At 38.0% G+C, this 22,879-nt stretch overlaps 1 protein-coding gene and 1 long non-coding RNA gene across 13 annotated transcripts in view; one reads left to right on the plus strand and one right to left on the minus strand.

The window, feature by feature from the left end:
• MCMDC2 (minichromosome maintenance domain containing 2) lies at positions 1 to 20,492 on the plus strand. Of its 11 annotated transcripts, none has more exons than XM_081204608.1 (15): positions 907 to 2,560; positions 3,791 to 4,357; positions 4,439 to 4,569; positions 4,660 to 4,719; positions 5,189 to 5,384; positions 6,330 to 6,452; positions 11,188 to 11,295; positions 13,514 to 13,642; positions 15,258 to 15,495; positions 15,803 to 16,008; positions 16,862 to 17,028; positions 17,394 to 17,573; positions 18,274 to 18,416; positions 19,238 to 19,347; positions 20,261 to 20,492. In XM_081204608.1, exons 2-15 carry the CDS (start codon positions 4,258 to 4,260, stop codon positions 20,425 to 20,427), a joined length of 2,058 nt encoding a protein of 685 aa, XP_081060734.1. In that variant the 5' UTR covers positions 907 to 2,560; positions 3,791 to 4,257; the 3' UTR covers positions 20,428 to 20,492. The 11 variants fall into 11 exon arrangements, with proteins under 11 accessions (XP_081060741.1, XP_081060734.1, XP_081060743.1 ...); XM_081204617.1 differs by having other exon boundaries at positions 17,508 to 17,573; XM_081204611.1 differs by having other exon boundaries at positions 907 to 1,520.
• LOC308593098 overlaps positions 20,441 to 22,879 on the minus strand; it is a 9,024-nt gene continuing 6,585 nt past the window's right edge. Inside the window, exons 3-4 of one of the 2 annotated variants that reach the window (XR_014010695.1) lie at positions 22,126 to 22,465; positions 20,441 to 21,677 (exon numbers count right to left, since the gene is read on the minus strand). This is a non-coding gene — a long non-coding RNA (uncharacterized lncRNA). The remainder of the gene's footprint in view (positions 21,678 to 22,125; positions 22,466 to 22,879) is intronic. The other variant, XR_014010696.1, reaches the window with a different exon arrangement.

A 22,879-nucleotide genomic window follows, 5' to 3' on the forward strand; every position in this document is an offset into this window, starting at 1 on the left:
TTGAAAATGTGTAAATGCTTTGAAAATGTGTAAAGAAAATTCAGTTTTGTTTATTAACGATTGGATACTATCACTATACATATACACGCTTACATACATACACACGCACTCCTACCAACTCCTTAGGTCAGGGGTTCTCAAAGGGTGTGGCAGGAGAGGAGGGCAAGTGTGGCGGGAAGATTCAAGGACAATCAAAGAAATAAAGTAGTCATGTTCTGTGTTATAAATCAAGCACTGCTGTTTTGTTTTCCAATGTGTGTGGCACGAGCAAATTTGTATTCTGAAAGTGTGGCCCAGAGAAAAAAGTTTGAGAACCACTGTCTTACTTAAACGTGTTTCAGCAGCACTTTCATCGGTGGCCTAGTGTGTTATTTAAAACTCAACAGTTCCGCAAAATAAAAATGTGCATTTCAGGCTCAGCACTTCTGAAAGGAAAATCAACCACATTTCAATAACAAAAAAATCAGAGTCACTGACAGGCTTTAGCTTCTAATATATAAACTACTTAAATGAGATTGGCACTGCACTTTAGTGCTTCATTATGTACAGGATTGAAGTGGAATGTTCTGTCCTGCCCCTTTAAGTAATATTAGAAATCAAACCCTATCACCGAGTGCGAGTTCATTATTTTTGAAATATTATTGCTTTAGAAGTGTTAACCTGGGATTTTTATTTCTGCAAAATTGTTTCATTTTTATAAATACCCTAGACCACTGATGAAGACTGCTGAAATGCACTTGGTTGATATTGTTACATTTTTTTCAAAGATTACTTAAACTAACAAGCCTAAATCAAAATAGGTTTCCTCTGAAGTAGGATCCAGAGAGTTCAGTAGGACTTGCTCCCTTGTAAGATTTGCTAGGATTGCAGTTTTGGTGAGATAGTAAGTAATTGGGGGGAAATGTAATCTGAGGTAAATTTTGTGCCTGTGATGCTTTTTATCCTATCAGAGTTGAGAATATCTCTGCTGACAGCAGAGTTGTGGAACAGAAACTTGAAAACATAAGATTTGGCAGTAGGATTGCTGAGCAACAGACAGCGTACACCTGAAGTGGATGTTGACCATTGTTTCTTTCTGAGGAGTGTTCATATGGAGGGAAGTTTGAAGTCTGGCTCCTTCTCTGTGCCTGGATCAGCTCCCCTTCAGAGAGACACAAGGAACAGAAAGAGGGGTGGAGGTTCAGTGGTTTTATTCCTCTGAGTGAAAGGCTAATGAAGGAAGCAATGGCAGTACTAGAAAAAATATGAGGGAGGACAAGAGAGGGCAAAACAAGTCTGAGGGGGAAAGTTCTGTAATAGGCATAAATTGTTAATGAAAATACAGAAAGCTTGTTCATTTGCCCAGGGCCTGCTATTGCCAGCAGTGCTCCTCAGTGGGGGTAGGGAGAAAAGTAGGTTTTTTGGGGTGGGGTGGCTAGACACTTCCCCACTTTTGTCCTCTGGAGTGCCATCTCTATGACAGGGCTCTAGAATCCCACTTAATCAGTTTACCGTCATCTTTCAGTCACACATAACTATGGGTGGGTACAGATAACAGTTTTGCCACAAATCTGCTCATGATTTGCGGTAGGATCTTGACCACTTTTCAGAATTTATTATTATTATTATTATTATTTTATTTCTAGCCCGCCCATCTGGCTGGGTTTCCCCAGCCACTCTGGGCGGCTTCCAACAGAAGGTTAAAAATACATTAAAACATCAGTCATTAAAAACTTCCCTAAACGTTAAATTAAATACATAGAGCCACTTATATCCTCCTGCTTGTAGGCTGAAAATCAGCTTGTGGGGGAGAACCCATAAGGTTAAACAGCTCCTCCTTTTGCTGTTGTGCTAGTCTTCAACTTAAACATACAGCCACTTCCATGGATGCTTTTGGAAAAAAAACAAGACAGGGAAATTGTAAAACTGCATGCAATGGCTTGTGTGAGGCTAAATTCAAGTGTGCTGTTAGATTCTTTTCACACAAACAACTTAGTTGGATTTTTTAAATGCACCATTGCAAGAGAACTGTAACACATTGGTTTTGGCATGTCTGAAGAAGAGACAGAGCTACATTAGTAATGGCAGTAAAGGGTGACAATGTAGTGGGTGGGCCATTGCAACATCAGTGCAGAAATGGAAGGGTTTTGAGGCCAGGATATAAAAGCATCTATAATGGAACTGTGGACCTGAGGGTGCTTTTTAAAAATGGAGCTTTTAAGGAAAAAACCAAAATTGTTGAGCTTTTGGGGGTTTTTTTACGTTAGAATATGTGTTTGCTCTACAATTACTCTTTGTTTTTCATATTGAAATCCCTACCCCATTATATCCATGGTGGAAAATGACACTTAAGAACTTAGATTTAAATCACCATTTAAATTATTTCACCCAATCTGAATGTGAGGCACATATACATAGGTGTGACACTGATATCTTTGGTTCTGTTTCTTGCTGAGCCCCCCTCATTTCAAATTGTTCAGCAACTGCCCAGTTGGTGGCATAGGGTTAGATCCAGAGCTCTCTGGTGGGTAGATTATGCTACTGCTCCAGACAGAACATACAATTGGGACTATTTGAATGGGTATTTTTGACTTTATACCAAGCATAGTTCTTTGAATAGTGTTCCTTGTGCTTTATGACCAAATGGGGATTTGAACCACTACAGTACACTGGCTTTGGGTGGCCAAATTAAATGCAACTCTATTCACACTGAATGTCTTAAAAGTGAATTGTGTGGGACAATTGGGACACTTGTGGGGAGTAAGTGTATTTTATCCCCCATTGCAGTCTTAATCTGGATTCCCATCCCTCCATGACTGTTTTCATTGTTGAGAGGGAAATTCTCACTGGATGGAACAGGAGTTTCCTAACCCCCAGTACAAATAAGTGTAGATATAGTGCTCACTGTTGGGACTGCAGAGAAATCAGAGTACTGGAAAATCTAAAAGCCATGTAGAATATTTCTAACATGTAGTTTTTACAGTTAAGATCATCAGATGCCCAACCCAAATTCCTTATGCATTATCTAATTTCCTCTTAATTACATAGAAGTCCAACTGAAATATGTTAGGATTTAAATTCTTGACAAAACTGATACAGCAAGATGTTTCCTTTTATAAGAGTTTGGATTTGATATCCCACCTTTCACTCCCTTTAAGGAGTCTCAAAGCGGCTAACATTCTCCTTTCCCTTCCTCCCCCACAACAAACACTCTGTGAGGTGAGTGGGGCTGAGAGACTTCAGAGAAGTGTGACTAGCCCAAGGTCACCCAGCAGCTGCATGTGGAGGAGCGGAGACGCGAACCCGGTTCCCCAGATTACGAGACTACCGCTCTTAACCACTACACCACACTGGCTCTCTTATAAGATTTATACTGCAATAATTTATTATAAATTATTTAAGACCAGAACATAGTGAATATATTTTATTTGTCCTTTAAAAAAAGAAAGTAATAAAGATTCCACCCATATTGCTAAGTACACGTCCACAAGACTAATGCTTTGGCTTGTAATCTAAAGCATATTCCAGTACTCGGATCTTTCTCCAGTATCTGAATAAATTAAGCAAGGCTTTGCATTATATCAAGGATCGTCAAACTTTTTGGACCAGTGGGTGCATTTTGAATGTTAAGTGCTATCAGCATCAATCAGAAAATGACTGCCATGGGAGCATAGTGTAGTGTAACATAGCTGTCATGGCGAGCATTACATAGCAAAGAAATTAAAGAGAGTCATTATGATAAAGCTTTTCCTATAATTGTATTTCTCTAATAGAAAATGATTAACCTGTTGTATTTCTGCTTGTCTTGCAGCTGTTAAAAGGCACAAGAACCCTCTTTTCCCCTAATGCCAACCCCAACCAAAGGCTAGGCTGCCATCTTGTACCTACTTACCTGGGAGTAAGCTCCATTAAACACAAGGAGACGTATCTCTGTATGGACATATACATTGTGAGGACAGTATACACTGCACTCATTTTAAAGAAAATACTTGGAAGGGTACCTGCACAATTTGCTTCATAAGTTTCTTTAAAAAGAAAGAAAGAAGAAAGCTCAGAGTTGGGGTGGGGGCCTGCCCAGGGATATCAATCAAGGCCTATGCAGGTGCCATGGCATCAACCTCTGTATTATATAATTCATTTTCTGTAAGTGCTAATGATAACTTGTCACTGCAGAATTCTTACTGCATGTTCCATTCGTCTTGACCTTACTGACATATCAAATTCTTCCCCATAGTGTGATCTAAGGGTTTAGTACTGAAACAAAACCATCTAGAGAAAATGAAGCCAGACCTTCTCAGAATGAAGGAAGTTGCAATGATCTATCTTGACAGGAGTGGTGGCCTTCAGAAATTTGTGAATGCCTGCAAATTATACAATGGTAGTATTTAGCAATTTTTAAAATTATAGTTTCAATCAGTGTATGGGCAATGTTGATGGTTTTTACTTTCTACTCTTACAGATTCAAAGCAAAGTTATGCCATTTTCCAGTTTCCTATATTGATAAATCCATCTGATATTATTGAGTTGGATGCTACCCTTGGAAATTACATTTTGCATAAACCTGTGAAGGCCACTCAAATTTTTCAGTCTGTAAGGAATCTCATATATTTTGGTGAAATTTGTTAATCACTCTTTTAAACTGCAGTTGCCTTATGAAATGAATTGGGTTTTGAATTATAGGTGTGTTTTACAGCAGTTAAAACACTGTCACTAATTCAGCAGCTACAGACTGAAGCTCAGGTAGGTCTGACCTCTGCTTTTCGTATTTCACTTTTTAAAGAAATTAGTTGTATTTATAAAACAATATAGCTTCACTGACCTTTTAGTTTGTTGCAATATATCTTCTGAAATGCGTTCAAGGCATATCTTAATTATAGTAAGCTTCCTTGGAAGTAAGCCCTGTTGACTTCTGAGTTGGCATGCATAGGATTCCACTGTACAGTGGTACCTCGGGTTAAGTACTTATTTCGTTCTTAACCTGAAACTGTTCTTAACCTGAAGCACCACTTTAGCTAATGGGGCCTCCTGCTGCCACCGTGCCACCGGAGCACGATTTCTGTTCTCATCCTGAAGCAAAGTTCTTAACCTGAAGCACTATTCTGGATTAGCGGAGTCTGTAACCTGAAGCGTATGTAACCTGAGGTACCACTGTAGTATCTGTTATTTATAACTGGCATCATCATGGTATTTCTGTGTCTCTTTTTTTCAGATGAGCATAGTGCTGAAACTAACACATTTACCTTCCTTGCCCAGTTATATTTTCAGTCTTTGCAAATTTCCATTTGATTATACTTCTCAGAGATTTTATATGGCAGAGGGAATAGTTGTTGCAATGTCCACTGTAACAAAATATACACAAGGAGCAAGATTTGTTTGTTGTGATGAAAACTGTCCATTTTCTGAAGGTACACCAACCTGGAATCTTGAATTCTGTTATAACTTACTGACTTACACCAGTAAATTCAGCTTTTAAAAAACATACCGTAAGCTTGTACAAGACATTGTATATAAAATCTAATACACTGCATGTTGCTGACATATTTGCGAGAGCGTTATAGACCTGTGATTTCTCATACTGGATACACATGAACATCGTTTCACAAACTGATTTTCCTACTATCAAGCAGATCATTGGCTATAGAAGGGAACTCAGAGGAGAAAGCAGAGAAGATAATTGATCTCTGTGTTCATAACTTTTATGCTTGTTTGTTGTGTTTAGATGCATCTGTGTGCCCTGCACTACACTGGCTATTTCATTTGCTATTGACCATACCACTCAGCAGTAGTGTTCAGTGGATTGTTCTCAATCGTATATTCCAAAAATTAAAAGATTATACTCTAATTCTGTTGTCTATCATGCAAATATTTCTGTTTGCTGGTGGACAACGGGTGGGATTCAGACTTCTCCTTCTCCATGGACAAAACGTTCCATCCTCTCCTCTCCCTGCATACTGTTCTGGGAGTTGTTCTGACCCCCTACAGTGGATTTGGAGATGTGGGGGAGGGGAGGGGAGGGGAGGGGAGAGGGGAGGCTCAGCAGGAGCCATTAAAATTATTTCCACTAGCATGGCAGGTCTTAACTGAATCTGACTATCATACATTATAGTCAACTGAGGACTCTGTATTAAGATGGCAAAGCAGTGTGCCATTCAAACAACTCTAAAAGGGGATGCCAATTTTTTTGGCACTTGCCCCAAATGAATGAATCAATATTCTTTTCAAGTAGGTACATTATCAGAGATCATTTGGTGATAATTAATTAAATTAAATTGGAATCCATTATAAACCAATATATAGCACTTTGTGAATGTTTAGAACTTTAAATATGGTCTTTTATACACTTCCCCTAGGATTTCAGTATATAAGAGTACATACTCCTGGAGCGACAGAATCTGCAACAGTGAGAAACAATTTTGTGTGCACTTTGTGTACTTCACCACTGCGGGAAGATATGAAATACAGAGTACTTGGTGGTAAACATTATATAGTAGTTATTAGCCCTAAATTATACCATTTCAAGAGCTATATTTTTATGGTGAGGTGTACTATTGGGCAACAAGAGAAAGAAAAAGCATGGAGGAGGGAGTTCAAAGTCATCCCTACATTGAGTGAAGCTTATAATGTATGCCCCATGGTTGCATTGGGACTCTGATAGGCTCCCCACATTCAGACTCCGAATGTGTCTGAAATACAGATTTAGCCCAGTCTCTTAGCATTTTATAGTGTGTGAAGAAAATCTAATTAGTAAGCTTATTTTTGAATTCACAAAGTTTCCTGAGGTTTCAGTGATGAATTTCTTTCATCAGACGTTCACATGCTTATAATTTAAAGACAAAATGCTAAAAGGGAAGGGGAAATGGTGGCTACTCCCATATGTCTGTTGGGATTGTCCTTGTAAACTCTGTACAATTCAGGAAAGGACTGCACATTAAGATATACCGTCATATTCTGAGGCCATTTTAAAACATTTTTTTAAAATTTCCGTTGTGTCAACACAAAGGAGATATTAGCTGGTTTAAGCAACTATAATGGGTCAGAGAAGAAAAGTGCCTTTGTACTACCTTGTACTTTTTGTTCGTAAAACTGGGTTGTGTTTTTTTTAAAAGGATTTTGGTAAAGAAATTGCCCCATGAACTGGACAAAATTGCCCCAGTTTTGTTAACATGAAACCAGCACAAGAAAAAAGTACCGTATTGGTCCAAATATAAGCCACACCCGCAAATAAGCCGCACCTTTAAAATTCAAGGCTTAATTGTGGGTGCGGCCCACCTCCCAGCACTACTGCCCTGAACAGGGGATGGGGGGGGGGGACTTCCGGGTTAGCGCCTCCGGTAATGGCTGAATTCCTCTGATCGGGAGGAATTTGCTTCATGGAAATTAGGGTCTGGCCGCCACGGCGAAGGCGGGGACCCACAAAAAATCACAGGCGGGAGAAGCCTGTGAACGTGAGATTCGGCTGGCACCTTTTGCGCCTCCCCTACTTGCGGGGAAACCCGGTTTCAGGGATCCGGAGCAACGTGGGGTGAGTGGCGCGGTGCTTCGAATTGACTGCTTCTTTCACGGAGCGAAGCTGCATTGCTGTTGCCGGAGAGCGCTGACTTTTTCCTGTGGACAATTTGATCTTAAAACAACTACCCGTGAGTAGAATGGAAAATTGGATTTTTAAACGTCTTAATTTGGCACCGAAACGGGGAGGTTTCAAACAGGAAGTCCGCCTTCCCCTTTTGTAAATAGACTGAAGCAAAGAGGCTGCAAGCGAAAGTCTTGGAAAGCCTTTCATAAAGGATTAAACTTCCATCGGATAAAATCATCAAACCCCCCTTGGAAGCAGGAGAAGAGGGGGGCAAATTTTAGATCGCGTAAGCCTGCAGGAGAGAGTAAAGAAAGTCAAATTACCACCGCTCTGAACCTACAAACGGGCTGCTAGTAAGACTGAAGTTTTGGATATGCTCATTGACTGTGAATAGATCGTTTGTTGACAGTAAGATAAAGAAGAGAAATACATTGTTTCCATTGTCTCCTTCTGCGTTTAAAAAGGAGTAAAAGTAATTGAAAATTGAAACTAACTATTGCTTGAACTGTGCTTAAAAAGATTGATACAAATAGAAATTGTTCCCCCCTAGAGGAAGCCTTTGAAATTGTTACATGAGCTGAGCTGGGGGAATTTCCAGCTGCAAGATAAAACTGTGAGAATCTGGGATTGACCTTGGACCGTTAAGAATGTTGACAGAAGAAGCCTTAGTGGTTGCACTATGTAAGATTAATGATTCACTGGAACAGCTCCATAAGAAGACGGATGCGATGACTATAAAAATTGATAACTTGGAACAAAAAGTGACTAATTTGGGACAAAAAGTGAATATTAATACAGAAACTATTCAGGAATCGATACAGGGATCCACTTTGACATGGCAAATTGAGGAGAAGGCGGGGGAGAAAGTTGTTGTTGTGGAACCTAAAGTAGCACAAGTGGAGAGGGAGAGAGCCCCAGCCTTACAGATGCAATTTGATGACTATAAGTTGATGCCTTTTATGACTGAATTTAGAGAAAGTCAGACTTTGAGGATGGGAGCCCCGCTTGGACCGGAGAAGGAAAGTTGGATAGATCCCTTCATGCATGGATTTATTGACCTTTGGGACCTGGACTTGGGTCAGGAGAAGACTGGAGTTGTGGGGACCGCCAGACTTGGAGGAACTTTGAAATATGTCTGGAAATATCTTTTGAATTTTAGTTTTAACTATGGAGATTTGGCTGACTTGTCGAGAAGGAATAAAAACATTGCTAGGTGGGAATTTCCCTGAGATCTACTTTTCAGCATCAAAGGAAGGAAAATAAGAACAAGATCAGGAGAAGACAAAGTAAAGTGTATGTATAAATATGAAGAAGACTTGCAGAAGGGACTTGGAAAAGAGTTAAGAGCCTCGGACAGATCACCAGGTTGATGGACTATATGGAATTGACGGAAATGACTGGCAGAATCCGAGACCAGGGAGAAGAGACGGTGGAAGAATATTGGAAAAAGTTTAAAATCTATATATGGAAATAATGTACAGTGGTGCCTCGCAAGACGAAATTAATTCGTTCCGCGAGTTTTTTCGTCTATCGAATTTTTCGTCTTGCGAAGCACGAAATCCCATAGGAATGCATTGAAATTCAATTAATGCGTTCCTATGGTCAAAAAAAGGCCAAACAAAGCCAAATTTGGTACAACAAGAGTTTATTAAGTGCTCTTTAAAGTCACACATACTGTAAAGAGCATTTCAAAAATTGAAGGAACAATAAATTAAGTTTCTAAACATGACAGAAAAACATTTAAAAATCAACAAAGTGTACAGTACATTTTCAAAGACTCTGGGGGACAACTCGAAGAAGGTTCTTCTTCCACTCTTTGCTTCTTGCTGAAGAACCCCCTCCTCAACTGTTCCCCCAGCCACCCACCACACAGAAATTCAAATCCAGATTTTTTTAAAAAAACAGCAGAGTGGCCCAATGGTCACAGAAAATCATAAAAATGCAGGAAAAAACCACACAAGCTTCCAGATTCTTGCAAACCCCTCCTCAACTGTTCCCCCAGCCACCCACCACACAGAAATTCAAATCCAGAATTTTTTTAAAAAAACAGCAGAATGGCCCAATGGTCACAGAAAATCATAAAAATGGAGAAAAAAACACACAAGCTTCCAGATTCTTGCAAACCCCTCCCCAACATCAAGTCCTTGAATTCCAAACACCCCAACCCAAAATCCAAAACCCCCCCCAAAAGTTTTAAAAGTTTAACTACCACACCGCGTTCTATGAGTTGCTCCTCGAAGTCAAGTCGCAACTGTATTAACAGTGTTAAGAAAAAGGAAACAAACTTGCAAGACGTTTTTGTTTTTCGTCTTGCAAAGCAAGCCTATAGGGAAATTCGTCTTGCGAAGCAGCTCAAAAAACGGAAAACCCTTTCGTCTAGCGAGTTTTCCGTCTTGCGAGGCATTCGTCTTGCGGGGCAACACTGTAAAATTAATGAGTGTTAGAAAAATGTTGGAAGGGAATTATACGGCTTTAGTAGAAATGTTTTAAGGAATTAAGCATAAATAAGTATTATAGTATTAATGGAAAATAAGGTTAAAATATGTTAAGATAATCATATGACAGGAAATAGAGTAAGATGGAAAGGATTTGCTGTAATAATAGAAATGGAATACAAAAAGGGAGGTGAGAGGAGGTCGATGAAACAAGGGAATGAAAGAGAGGATATTGAGATGGTATGATGTGTGTTTTTTGAACTGTTTTTGCTTTCGTTTTGTTTAATGTGTTAATGTTGTGTTGTGTATTGTTTATATATTGTACTGTATTGTTTTTTCTTTTTCTTTTGTTTCTTCTTTTCTCCTTTTTGTAAGGTTTAAAAGTAATAAATATTATTTTTTAAAAAAAATGAACAGGGGATGGGGGGTAACCAGCGCCAGTGCTCAGCACTCCACTCCCCAAGCTGGTGCCCGGTTTCAAGCACACTGCATGCCCACCTCCTGGCACTACCACCTCCCGGCACTACCTCCCCAAGCTGGCGCCGGGGGAGGTTTGGGATTTGCAGGTGTGCTGACCATTGCCCTGCACTGCTTTGGGCGGGGTGTGTGTGTGTAAGGTCATGAATATAAGCCAAACTTTAATGGCCCGATGCTGGTTATATTTGGACCAATACGGTAGCTTGATCCATCCATCCCAAGCCTGAATGCAGGTTTGGTATTTGTCTTGCTCAAGACAAACCATGAGATGTAGAGATGTAGCAAGGTTTGTTGTATGGCTTGCTGCTTGTGTTTTGTCTTGAATAAACAAAACATGAGCCTGGGTTTGGATGACACACTAAGCCAAAACATAACATAGTTCTCAACAGCACACCCAGAGAAGGAGCAAAACAGCTGCAGTCTCCTCTCTGGGAGCCCACATGTGCTAGTGTTTGCGCTAAGTCATAGTTTGGTTTAACATTTTATGTGATTCAGATCACTTTATAACTTCACTTTTTTGACTTTTTTTGTTTTGTCAACATAAGGTATAAAGCTTAGGAAGAGTAGTACAGTACTAAAGAATTCAAGTGGATATAGTTCTGACTGTTGGGATGATTTAGAATTCCTTTTCTTTAATAATACTAATCCCAGTTGGGCAAATGGCTTGAGATGGACTTCTGATTAATTTTTTAAAATGTAATCTTACGTTTTTCTTTTTTAAAGATAAGCAGGTTATTGAAATAGTTGATGCTAAAGCAATTAGTGCTTTTCAAGGATTTTCCAGCAGTAAAACCCCTTTCAGATTTCAATCTTTCACAGTTTTTCTAAGAGGTAAGTTTTGTGTTTAATGTAAATTTTTATTATTAGGCTGACAAGTGTGGCAGAATTCTGTTAGTCTAGCATGCGTTATACAAAATAGCATTTGGATGGAATAAATATTTCACTTTCTGAATAGATATGCCTATCAATCAAATGTGAATGTATATGAAGAGAAGCTCATATATTAGGAAAGGGGAGTATGTGAAAATAAAATGTAGAGACTCTTTTTTAAAAATAAACACAATCTTATCTTGTCCTTGGAATTTGACTTCCTCCTTTTAGTTCATATGATAAAGCTTTTCTGTAAGTAACTAGGTTTTGTAACATCCTTCCTCAATCTAGCTACTTCCCTTATTCTCTTGAGATGTTTGCCATTTCTGGTTTACATAATTCATCTTCACAGATTTTAAAATAGGAACCTATTTCTGTGTTTCAGTTTTTGTTGTTTTTAAATGGTTTGTTTCTGTCCTGTTGAGACATTCTACTGAGATTTTTCTCCTGCACACATCTAATTGAAATAACTTGAACAACATCTGCTTTGTATGAAATGCCCCGAGAGTGTGGTTTTTCTTGCTTTAAAAGTTTGCCTGAAGTCTTTTTTAAAAGCCTTCTGAACACAGTTGACTGCATGTTGAACCACATTTTAACCACAAAGTTAAAAGTGGATGAACCACAAGGCTGAAATAGGTCAATTATGGAAAAAGTAGCAAAGGGACAGTACTGGCAATATATAAAACACTACTCCAAAACACTACAAGTCCCTTTACCACAATCAAAGCTGAATGGGAACAAAGCTGAATGAAATAAACCCAACCCAGTGGTCAAAGCTGTGGACTAAACCACCCTTTAAGTCCCTCTCAGGCAAGAGAAGGGAACTGAAACTTATGTACAGGTGGTACCTAATACCACATAAGCTGGTGATGATACACCCAGGAATTTCACCTAAGTGCTGGAGAGGATCCACTGGCACTGACACACACCTCCACATGTAGTAGGAATGCCCCAAAATTCAACCTTTTGGGATAACAGTCTTACAAGAAATTTGTAAATTAACAAAACAGGTAATAGAAGCAACTCCAAAATTTGTCCTACTAAATTTCTTCCAAGGCAAAAATGCACATTCACATGACAAAAAACTTATAAACCACTTACTCTCAGCAGCTAGGAGTCTCATAACCAGGCACTATGGGAAACTGCCGTACGAGAAAAACTTCTCAACAAACTGAAATGACCATGGGACAAACAAAGGATGCCTTTACCCAAGTGTGCTTCCCTTCATCACATACACAAGCCAACAAGACAATGACTGATCCCCCGCCCCTGACAACATATGAATCAATATGGCTTATGTAACCTAACAATGCCCCCCCAAAACACTACCAATCAACTGCAACCAACCATACCTTGGACCCTCTGACCTGTTATTCTGCCAACAAAAATAAGACACCTATCCAAGTGACACTGACAAAAAAGCTCCACTCATATATGCAAAAATGAAAGTTTAATGTCTCCTTCACCTTCCCCCTCTCCTAAATTTCTTTTTCTCTACTTTCTCTCCTCTCTCAACCCCACATTGTCTACAACAAAAAAGTCTCAAACTGATTGTATTTTATTTGTATGAAGGATGCTACAATTTAAAAACAGAGCCACTGAATGTACTTTGGTTACTTATGGAAAACATGTCAATAAAAACTTTTAAAAAAAAGTAGATGGATTTGGTCACATGAATGCAGCTTTGTGTTCAATCTTATAAATGCAGAAGGAAGATGGTGGGAATGGATCATTCCTAGAGGTAACTCTTATTTCTATCCTCATAAAGGTAATCTAGCCTTTATAGACCAAACTACATAAAGCAGTAAGCTGGGCAGAGCAATCCTATGTGTGACTTTTTGCAAGTTAGGGAAAACTTTCATCTTCAGTAAGCCGTTTGGTTAACAAATGGCTGTTTTATTTAAGCCGGTTTTCAACTGTCCCTGGTTTTTGAATAGTTTTTACTGCTTCCATGTTGTGTTGCTTCCTGCTGCTCCTTTACAGTGCATGTTTACCTGAACTTTAGTTCAATGGCCCTTACTCCCAGGTAAGAGCATTCAGAATTGCAGTCTTAGTACCCGTAACATTTAAAATTGTTTGTGATCTTTTTTCCTGTTAACTACCTAGCTTTTATGAATAAAGGCAGGGTATGTCTTAAGCAGATACATACATCTCTACATGTTTATTTGCTAATTTATAGATGAACTATCTAATAAAATGGAAATAGGAAACAGGTATAAAGTTATAGGAATTCCAGTCTGTATGCCAAGCTGCATACAAATCACACTTTGCCTGGAAGCCAACAGTGTACATCTCTGTAATCGCACAGGTAAGGCAAGGGGATAGTTGAAGTAGGTGTGCATTCAGTTCCTGATTGAACAAGTGGAGATTTTTGTGTTTGTGTGTGTGTGTATGTATATGTATAGCAAACTTTTTGGGACTTTCTGTTTGATTGAAATTTGCTTCTTCCCCTCTCCCTCTCAAATATGAATAAACAAGCTGTGAAAGTTGGTTTGAATAAATACAGATCACACAATTCACACTGTGTTTTAGAGGGCACTCTGTCTGCTATATCAGTTGGACAAGAATTAAGTGAATGGTAATAGTAGTCAGAGAGTGCCCTCTACCTATTAATTTGTGATCCAACAGCATTTAAATGACTTCACATTTGAGACTTAAATTACTTTTAAATGTGTTTATAAAACCTACATTGCCTTTTACTATCAATTATGCACTCTCCTACATTTACATTTACAAATTGCCCTAATAGTACTGGCGCCTTGTGCAGATTTTGTTCATTGGGTTTCTTTGTGGGCTTGCATTTCATCTGTAGTTCTGTGCTTATTCTGTGGTATCTGACTTTAGTCATATGAGTTAGGATTTAGCCACATTTCTGCTTCTCTCCCCTGCCCCCACTCCTGGAGTAAACTACTCTTTAATGCTCAACCAGAGCAAACAACAATTTGGGTTTTCTCTTGATCAATGTTTGCTCCGATTGAGCACTGAAGAGCAGGTTTTCCCTGGGAAAGGAGTAAGGCAAGATGAAAATTGCTCAGATCTGTGCCTAGAAAGCATGGGTCAAGGGGAAAACCACTCGGATCCAGACTTTCTTGACACAGGATAAGCAAAAATGTGGACAAGCCCTTAGATATGTCTAGGTTAAGTCCATTGTTTGCAGTTGGGTGCTCAGAGTATGACTTGGTTGGATACCACCACATTGTAAAATGCCTTGTTGTTTGTAGAAAGGAACCACATAAAACTATATACAGTGGAACCTCGAGTTGCGAATGTGATCAGTGCAGGAGGTACGTTCGCAAGCCGCAGCGTTGTGTCTGCGTACGTGCGTGACGAGATTCGGTGCTTCTGCACATGCGCTGAAACTCAGAAGAAACCTGTTCCGGTACTTCTGGGTTTCGGCGCGTCCGTAACCTGAAACGTCTGTAAACCAAGGTACCACTGTAAATGTTCAAACAATAGTTTGTACTTAATGTCATTTAGACATCATGAGGGCTAACTCACTGTGAACAAAGTCCATACATACTGAAATTGGGTATGGATATATTCTTTTGGATCTCGCCTGAGGATACAAGGTAGGATTTTCAACTGACAGCCTGAGCAAACAAAGCACTGCAGAATTGGGAGACCACATAGACACAGTAGAGAATGGCCCAAGTAATAGGGGCTGTTGAAGGAATAGCCTATTTTCATTTAACAAAATGAAACTGATTTTAAAGTGTTCACACCTGAGAAGCAATCCTATGAGCACTTAGCTGGGAACCACGTGAATCTACATGCATAAGACTGAGCTTAAGGTGGGTGTTTGTAAAACTGTTTTTCTAGTTTTGTAATTACAAATGGAAGATGTGAAACTGAATATATTTGTAAAAATTGTAAGATATGTTGTTCATATAGATTTATTTGGCTTTGGTGTGTTTTTGTATTAGGCCCTTCCCAGATCAGTGAAAAATTTAAGTATCTTCTTTCTTTGACTTCAAAGTCGTGTTGGAGATTTACAGCTCTTCTGGCCAATAGTTTTGCTTCACAAGTACTTCCACCAGGCATTAACAACACTCTCAAACTAGCTATATTGTTAAGTCTAGTACAGACAAGTGACAGAAATGACTTAACAGCCGATTACCTGGATATTTTGGTATTGACGAATGATTCGCTAATATTAGAGAGGTAACTAAGTGCTCTTTTCTTTAATAAGCAGATTCTCTCCCCCTTTTGTAGAATGACTGTGTATACCCTTTTATTTAGCTTTGTGCAAAGAACAATGTTGTTACTGCAGTTGTTCCAATTTCTTATTTTGCTTTTAAAGGAAAATATGTGAGGTAAAACAATGCATATGCTTCTTTATTCCAAGGATAGAATTATTCTACTGAACTGCAATGTCATGTAAACTAAAATTATTTTTTAAAACACTTGATTTCTTTTCCAAATGTATTACACATTCATAACTAAGGTATCTACTTTGCCCATCACCTAGAGTTATGAACTACAGCATTAGTCTTGTTCCACGGGGCATACGGCATATTCCATCTGGTGAAGTTTTTCCTACTGTGTCCAAAGATAAGCATGGGACTGGAACTGCAAGCATTCAGGCTAATAGTGCTTTGCTGGCCAAAGGGGGAGTATGCTTCATTGGAGAATTATCTTCACATAGGAAGGATAAGCTTGAACAGTTGCAGTCAGGTAAACCAACTGAAAGTTTTGTATAATGTAGTACCTAAAATCTGGCATACCTTATTTCAGTTATCCAAATGTCCAAATACACTTTGACTTAAAAGCTCCCTTATGCCAGGTTTCTGTCCATCACAGTATTTTTTCCACAGTAAGAAATCAGAACTGCAACAGCTTTCTACACCTCAGAAGATATCACATTTTGTATGAGTGTGTAAACCCACTATGTTTAGTCACATGGGCTTGCAAATGACAATTCTTGCAGAAGCACTTTACTTGCCTTGATCAAATGCAGCTTGTAGTAGTTTTCATATGAGAAAGAGCAAAACACTGGGATATTGTTTGTCTGCTAGCAGGGCAATGTATTGATAAAGAATAATTCTTTTAATCATTAAAAAATAAAAAATAACTAAGGTGACATTCAACTGTGCCTGTAGCTAGTGGAAAGGACTTCCGCTTGTGCAATGAGAAGGTCCCTTCCACTCCTGGCAGCTTCCACATGTCCACCAAACCTACTGTTGTCATATCTGGAGGTCCCCAGAGCAGATGTGGGGGAGGGCATATGTGGTGGATACAGGGGAAAAGATTGGGTATCACCACTACCTTCCAAGATAGAAATTAGTATATTATTCACCAATTTCTATGTCCTCCAAAATAGGGAGCAGTATATCAACCTGTTATCTGCTACATTTTGATATGCAGCACTTCCAGTGCATTTCTGTAATCTGAATATATAGCATGTGAGCTATCTTCTTTAAGACAATGGCACTATGTTGTTTTCATTCTTCAAAGACCTATTTATAGTGAAATAAATAAAAAAAACAACATCAGATTTTAAGTAGTCTTTATTGTCTGACTTTACAAGTACTTGAAGGAAGAACAACGACTATATTCATCCCTGGAAAGAAATATGGAGAAGAAATTGATCAGCAGGTTACCCTTCCAATTCAAACCAGTTTTTGGTCATTTATTGATGTGGATGCTTCTTGCAAAAAGCATATCCAAGGAGATAATACTCTAATAGGCCAAATGGTAAGTAACATTTCTTTGCTAGAATTGCACAATGACATTAATTAAAAATACCTAATAGCTTTTAGAGTGACACTGATATACAAAATTTGCAGCCACTTTCTAGAAAGTGATTTCCTCCAGTCATGCAATCTATTTTCATCAGTGAATTGAGGTAGCTTCAACAATATTAAAACTAGGACTAGAGTGCATGCATGCGTTAAATAGACCAAGAATGCTAAATGAAATGTTCCAAAATGCGTTTCTCAGAAAAACCACTGAATTTTACATTTTTCTAGATACCCTCAATCCCAAATAATTCACTTGCTGGTTTTGTCTGGAAACTGTATGAAATTCTGTTCTGAAATATAAATATTGCTTTTGTCTAGGATTTAAGCTTTATTTCAGCTAACGTTATAGACGCTTTTTGGCTTCTGATACACTGCAATGAATCAGCATTTTCCAATCCAGTTCTTCCTGTTGTGAATCTCCTTTTAAAAAAGGCCATCAATCCAGAAGATACAGTCTATGCTATCTCCAAACAGTTTGGAACACAAGATTATGAGGAGGTAACTAGACATTATGAATTGAACCAAACAAGAGGGGTGGTTTGATAAGCTGCTGTTCTATCAATCATATTTCAGATTATGTGCATTTGAATAATTAAGATCCCTTTTGTTCCTCTGCTACTTTAACTTCAATTTGTACAAGTAACCAACTTACAAAATATATGTTAAGTGTCTAACTAGACATATTTGCTAAAGGACTCTTCTGCACTTTATCAAATTCAGACAATTTCAATGTCCAATATTCAGAATAGGAATGAGAACTTTTCTTACACTAAATCTACATCTTTAGTAAAGCTGTGAAATCCAACAGTGGCTTCAAAATACAAGTGAAAAGAAGCAAGGAAGGTGTTTGACCCAACACTTACTTGACTGCAGAACGGTGTACCAACCGTGCTAAATCATGAGTATCTTAACTTCCATGGTGATTGGTGTAAACTGTCTTAAGCGCTTAGGAAATAGGTTGAGTTTGTATTTATGCAACCACTCATATAATCCACTTTTTTCCCTATTTTAAAATCACGTTCTTTGTAATGTGAAAATGTCAAGAATAATGAATTGACAAATTATTAATATTTTAATGAAAATTGTGTCTTGGAAAATACTTTTTAAAATGATACACCTGACATTTAAAGATCACTGGTAAATCTAGTGATTTTTCCACAGAATTCATAAACCAATGAAATAATTTATGTCATTTTAGTTCCTTGCTTTCTCCAAAAATTTGCATGTGAAACTCTGTTCAGAAGCGGAAAGGCTGATTCACGGTTACTACTTAGCAAGTCGCAGAATCAGAACACATCCTGTTCATGGATCAAATCTCTCAGCAACTGCACTGAATATCTTGTAGGTTTTCATTTACATGTCAAGTATGTGTTCTTCAAAATTTGTATTTAACCTGTGTAATAATTCTGCATAAGTAACTATGACAAACCCAAATCTGATGGCTATAAGCCAAAATATCCCTTTGTCTTCCATTAGCTGGGAAAGAAAATAGGATCAGTCATTCCACCATCACCATGTTCCTAATAAATTTCCCCTTAGCTCTGTAAGTTTTAGACATGTGATTGTTAAGTTCCTGTTTCTTAAATTGCAATAGCTTATCTGTATAAGTTACATGTGAACAAATGTGTAATTTCAAGCAGCACTAATCCTAGATTTTGTAAAAAAATTATAAAGTTTAAGAGCTCAAATGCCATTTTATATAACTTTCCGTTTTGTTAAATTTCTGAATATGATGTATCAGTTTAAACTTGACTCTCTTAGCCAGCTTTTTCAAGAGAAGTCATAAGCTCCTTCCAAACCTCACAAATAGTAATCTAATAGAGTTGCCCACCTCTCTATTATCATTAATACATAAAGATCTATGTATACATTATACATTAATTAACAATTGGGCTTGCACAGTAGAGGGTATTTGCCTTGTGCACTATAGCTATTTTAACCACTATGGCTCCATCAGCCTAAAACCACACCTCTATTTGTACTAGTAATTGACCTGAATTATATAAAAAATACGCAAGTCCCATTTCTCCCCATACATGTCTGTAGCAGCTACATTTCTCTGTGTGTAAAGATTCATACAACATCTCTGGCAACAGAGACTTTCAGTTATTAAAATTTTGTACAACTGATTTAAAATTATTAAATTTATGTTTGTGCTGTAGGATTTCACTGTCTAAAGCACATGCTAAGCTGAGTTTAAGAACAGAAGTACTTGAAGAAGATGTTTTGATTGCTGTATTACTATTTGAATCATCTCTCACTTTAAAATACGGTATAAACCTTTTAACTGAACCTTTCTTAATGAGGGCTATTAAAATAACCACGTAAAATCCTTAAATGCAGGGTGCTTTTCTGCTTGGGCTGAAAAGCAGAGCTCCAAATACCAAATGTCTGGTTACCTCTCAAGGTTTTGCTTGTCCACCCCATTCTCATTTCCATGGATGAGATTTCTCTTCCCTTCCTTTTGTGTTGACATCACCATCTATTGAAGAGTCTGCACTGAAGGGCACTGTCAGAAACAAGTCACTTGACGTTCCTGCACTTGGTTCCTATAAAGAGCCCCTCTTTCTCACACAAAATATATTGCGTCCATCTTGACCAAGATGCCACTGTAATGAGTGAATTCAGAGAAGTGTCCAGTGCATCATCTAGTCTGGTTTTGTGCGATAAATTTCAATTACTGCTATTCAGACTCACAACTCCAGGTACTCCTGTAGGATACTGATCATGTGGACCCATTTCAATTGGATATGCACCCAGGATATGAGACTAACAGCTTTGGTTGATAAGTTGAACTGGGATTTGAATTGTGTGTGTCTTCATGCACTCATATTAGCTCCCTTGGAAACAGCATCCTTAAAAAGAGCATTTAAAAAATGACAGGCCACCTTTAAAACCAGAAATATATTTATTAGTACAGTGACAGAGAAAGATTGAATGAGCCCAATTCTAAGAACCAACTATATTTTTGCATATAAAAAATTTTAACATCTGAAAGTACTTATAGATGGAGAAACATTCTGCCCATACTTACTGTGTTCAGAAACCTGTTACCTACATGGATGCCTATCACTGGATATTTCTGTGAAATTTCGATTGATGTAAATCACATTTTCAATTATACTTTAACATTTTCTAGTTAAAATAAATTATATAAGTTTATTCCTCTACTTTTATTTTCACAGGTGCTTCTGTGTTTTGTGTGGCCCCAAATGCCGTGTTTCCATTTGAACTCAATAGTGAAAACTCTCTGAATCAAAGGGATATTTACTTGATGCAGTGCCATCAACAGTTGAAACAATTTGTTGCTACATATGGACCTGCAACAGATGTTCTTATTAGCGAAGATTAGTTTATCTGCAAAATGAGGTCTATTTTTAAAAATAAACTTGAATGTGTAAATAGTTGTAAGATCAATTCATGTAGTTCTTAATGTTTGTCATACATACATTTTGAGAGTCAGCAAAACTGATTTCCCTGTTGTCACATTAGAACATTGGAAATATGAAGGATGCAATGCTTGGTCACAGAATTCTACTATTTCAGACATTGCTTTTCCTTTCTAGTCTTGCATTTCTCAGGGCGGGGAGGAACAGAGGAAGAAAACATTTTCCATTTTGTGAAAAGAGATGTATGACATTGGTTCCTGTTATAGCCTCCCAAGTTTCATGAAAAAATAAGAGCAGCTTTTACTATGAATGTCTTAAATGGAGTGTAATTCAACTCACTATTGCTATATAGACTATGTGGGAAAATAGTCTCTTAAATATATTATTATTATTATTAATAATTTTTCTATTTATTACCCTCTCTTTAGTGTAAGGTCCCAGGGCATTAAAAACAACATTAAGAACATATTAAAACAATGAAAGGGTTTTCAATATCCTGAATAACAATGTTACCGTTACTTTCTTTGGGTATGTCCCATGGATGTACGTTAATGTAAGGGCTTGTTCACACTTCCACTTGTCGAATTGCTTTCCACTGGAAAACCCACTCTATAGCACTGAATCGGAGCAAACATCAATCAGGTTTTCTGGGTGGTGGGGCAAATGGAAAACCTCTTGGGCCCATGCTTTGTAGTCAAGGAACAAGCAGCAGCATGGATGAGCCCTAACACTTTGTTCTCAATGGGGGGGGGGAGATGGTTGCATATAAGGCATACATTAGAACATCAAATATAAAATATTTGTGGTATAAGGATTGAATGAAAATCAGTTCTCTAAATTTCAAAAGATACTGAATTTCAAGCATTACTGTCAACTGCATCTAGCAGGAAAAGAATGCTGAATTTGATGGGCCTTTGGCCTGATCCAGCGGAGCTGCTCTTATGCCATCAGTATTCAGACAGAATGGCTCCCTTTCATAATGTAATCTTCTTAGCTTTAATCTCAAAAATTTCTTATTACAATAAAATAAAATTTCTTTTTCATACAACAGTTGCAAAACAGTCAAGTTTGGTTTCTTATACGTGGATTACAGGTTTAGTGAATAACTACCTCAAACTTGCAAGTAGCACTTTCATGGTTGAAAACGATTTGACAATCTGGTCTCATTTCTGAATACATCCGAATTCAGGAAGGCACACAATCAAAACATCCACTGCAATAAAAACAATTAACATAACTTTATAATGTTCTAAGTAATTATGTTACTTGGGCCATTTAAAGCTTTACTGGCATCTCAGAATTAGGAAATACACATCAGTATAAATTCAGATGGGTAAACGGCAAAAGGAAATCATCACTGTGCCAGCAATGCAATTTTTAATATCTATACTGTACAATGGAAAACACGATTTCCTAAATTAAACTATTTCCATAGCTTTGTAATTGCTTGCAGAATGAACCCTCCAGTTTTTTTTTCCAAAAGCAGGGAACAAGAAAAGTCATATACATAACAATCTGAGGTTGTATGAAGTGTCATCAACCTCCCAACAAGGTTTACTGAAAAGGAATATTGTACAAGTAAATTTAAACTCAAACTATGTGTCTATTAAAAACTAGTTTTACTAAAGCACTTAGTTAAAATTTTAAAGAGTAACACTTACCATTATCCATACTTTAGGGGTCAACAGGGCATCTTGACAGACCTAAACTAACAGAATAATAAGACATTTATAGATAACCAGCTGAAAATACTATTTTAAAAATGTCAACTATGTAACTAATTGTTTGGCTTGTACAAAAGTTGTCTTTTATCTGAAATATATACAAACGAGATCTGTTCCAGAGGCCCGGCCATATCCCGAAAATTCCGTAACTGGAGGACTGCTTCTGGGTTTGCTGCAGCCGTAACCCAAAGATTCCGGAACCTGGAGGTTATGCAACACAAGGTACGACTGTATTTTCAACATACCACGAAGTACAAGTCATCATGCTAGTCATCCCCTGCAAAAGAATAATTTTATCATTGAAAAATAATTTTCACAGATCCTTGAATATGTGAAGCGGGGGGGGGGGGGTTCTTGCCCATTGAAATGGTACTTTATACCAAATGCATAATCATGGTTGGGTGTCACAATCAGCACAGATACAAGGAGCTTATGGACTGTTTAGAACCTTGTATTTGACCCTGTATTTGTTGCTATTGAGGTTAACAGGGATAACTTTTTAAGTGTACCGTGGTACCTCAGGCTAAGTACTTAATTCGTTCCGGAGGTCCGTACTTAACCTGAAACTGTTCTTAAGCACCATTTTAGCTAATGGGGCCTCCTGCTGCCGGAGCCCGATTTCTGTTCTCATCCTGAAGCAAAGTTCTTAACCTGAAGCACGATTTCTGGGTTAGTGGAGTCTGTAACCTGA

This window comes from Podarcis bocagei, assembly GCF_964188305.1.
Source record: "Podarcis bocagei genome assembly, chromosome: 8".
NCBI classification, from domain to species: Eukaryota; Metazoa; Chordata; class Lepidosauria; order Squamata; family Lacertidae; genus Podarcis; species Podarcis bocagei.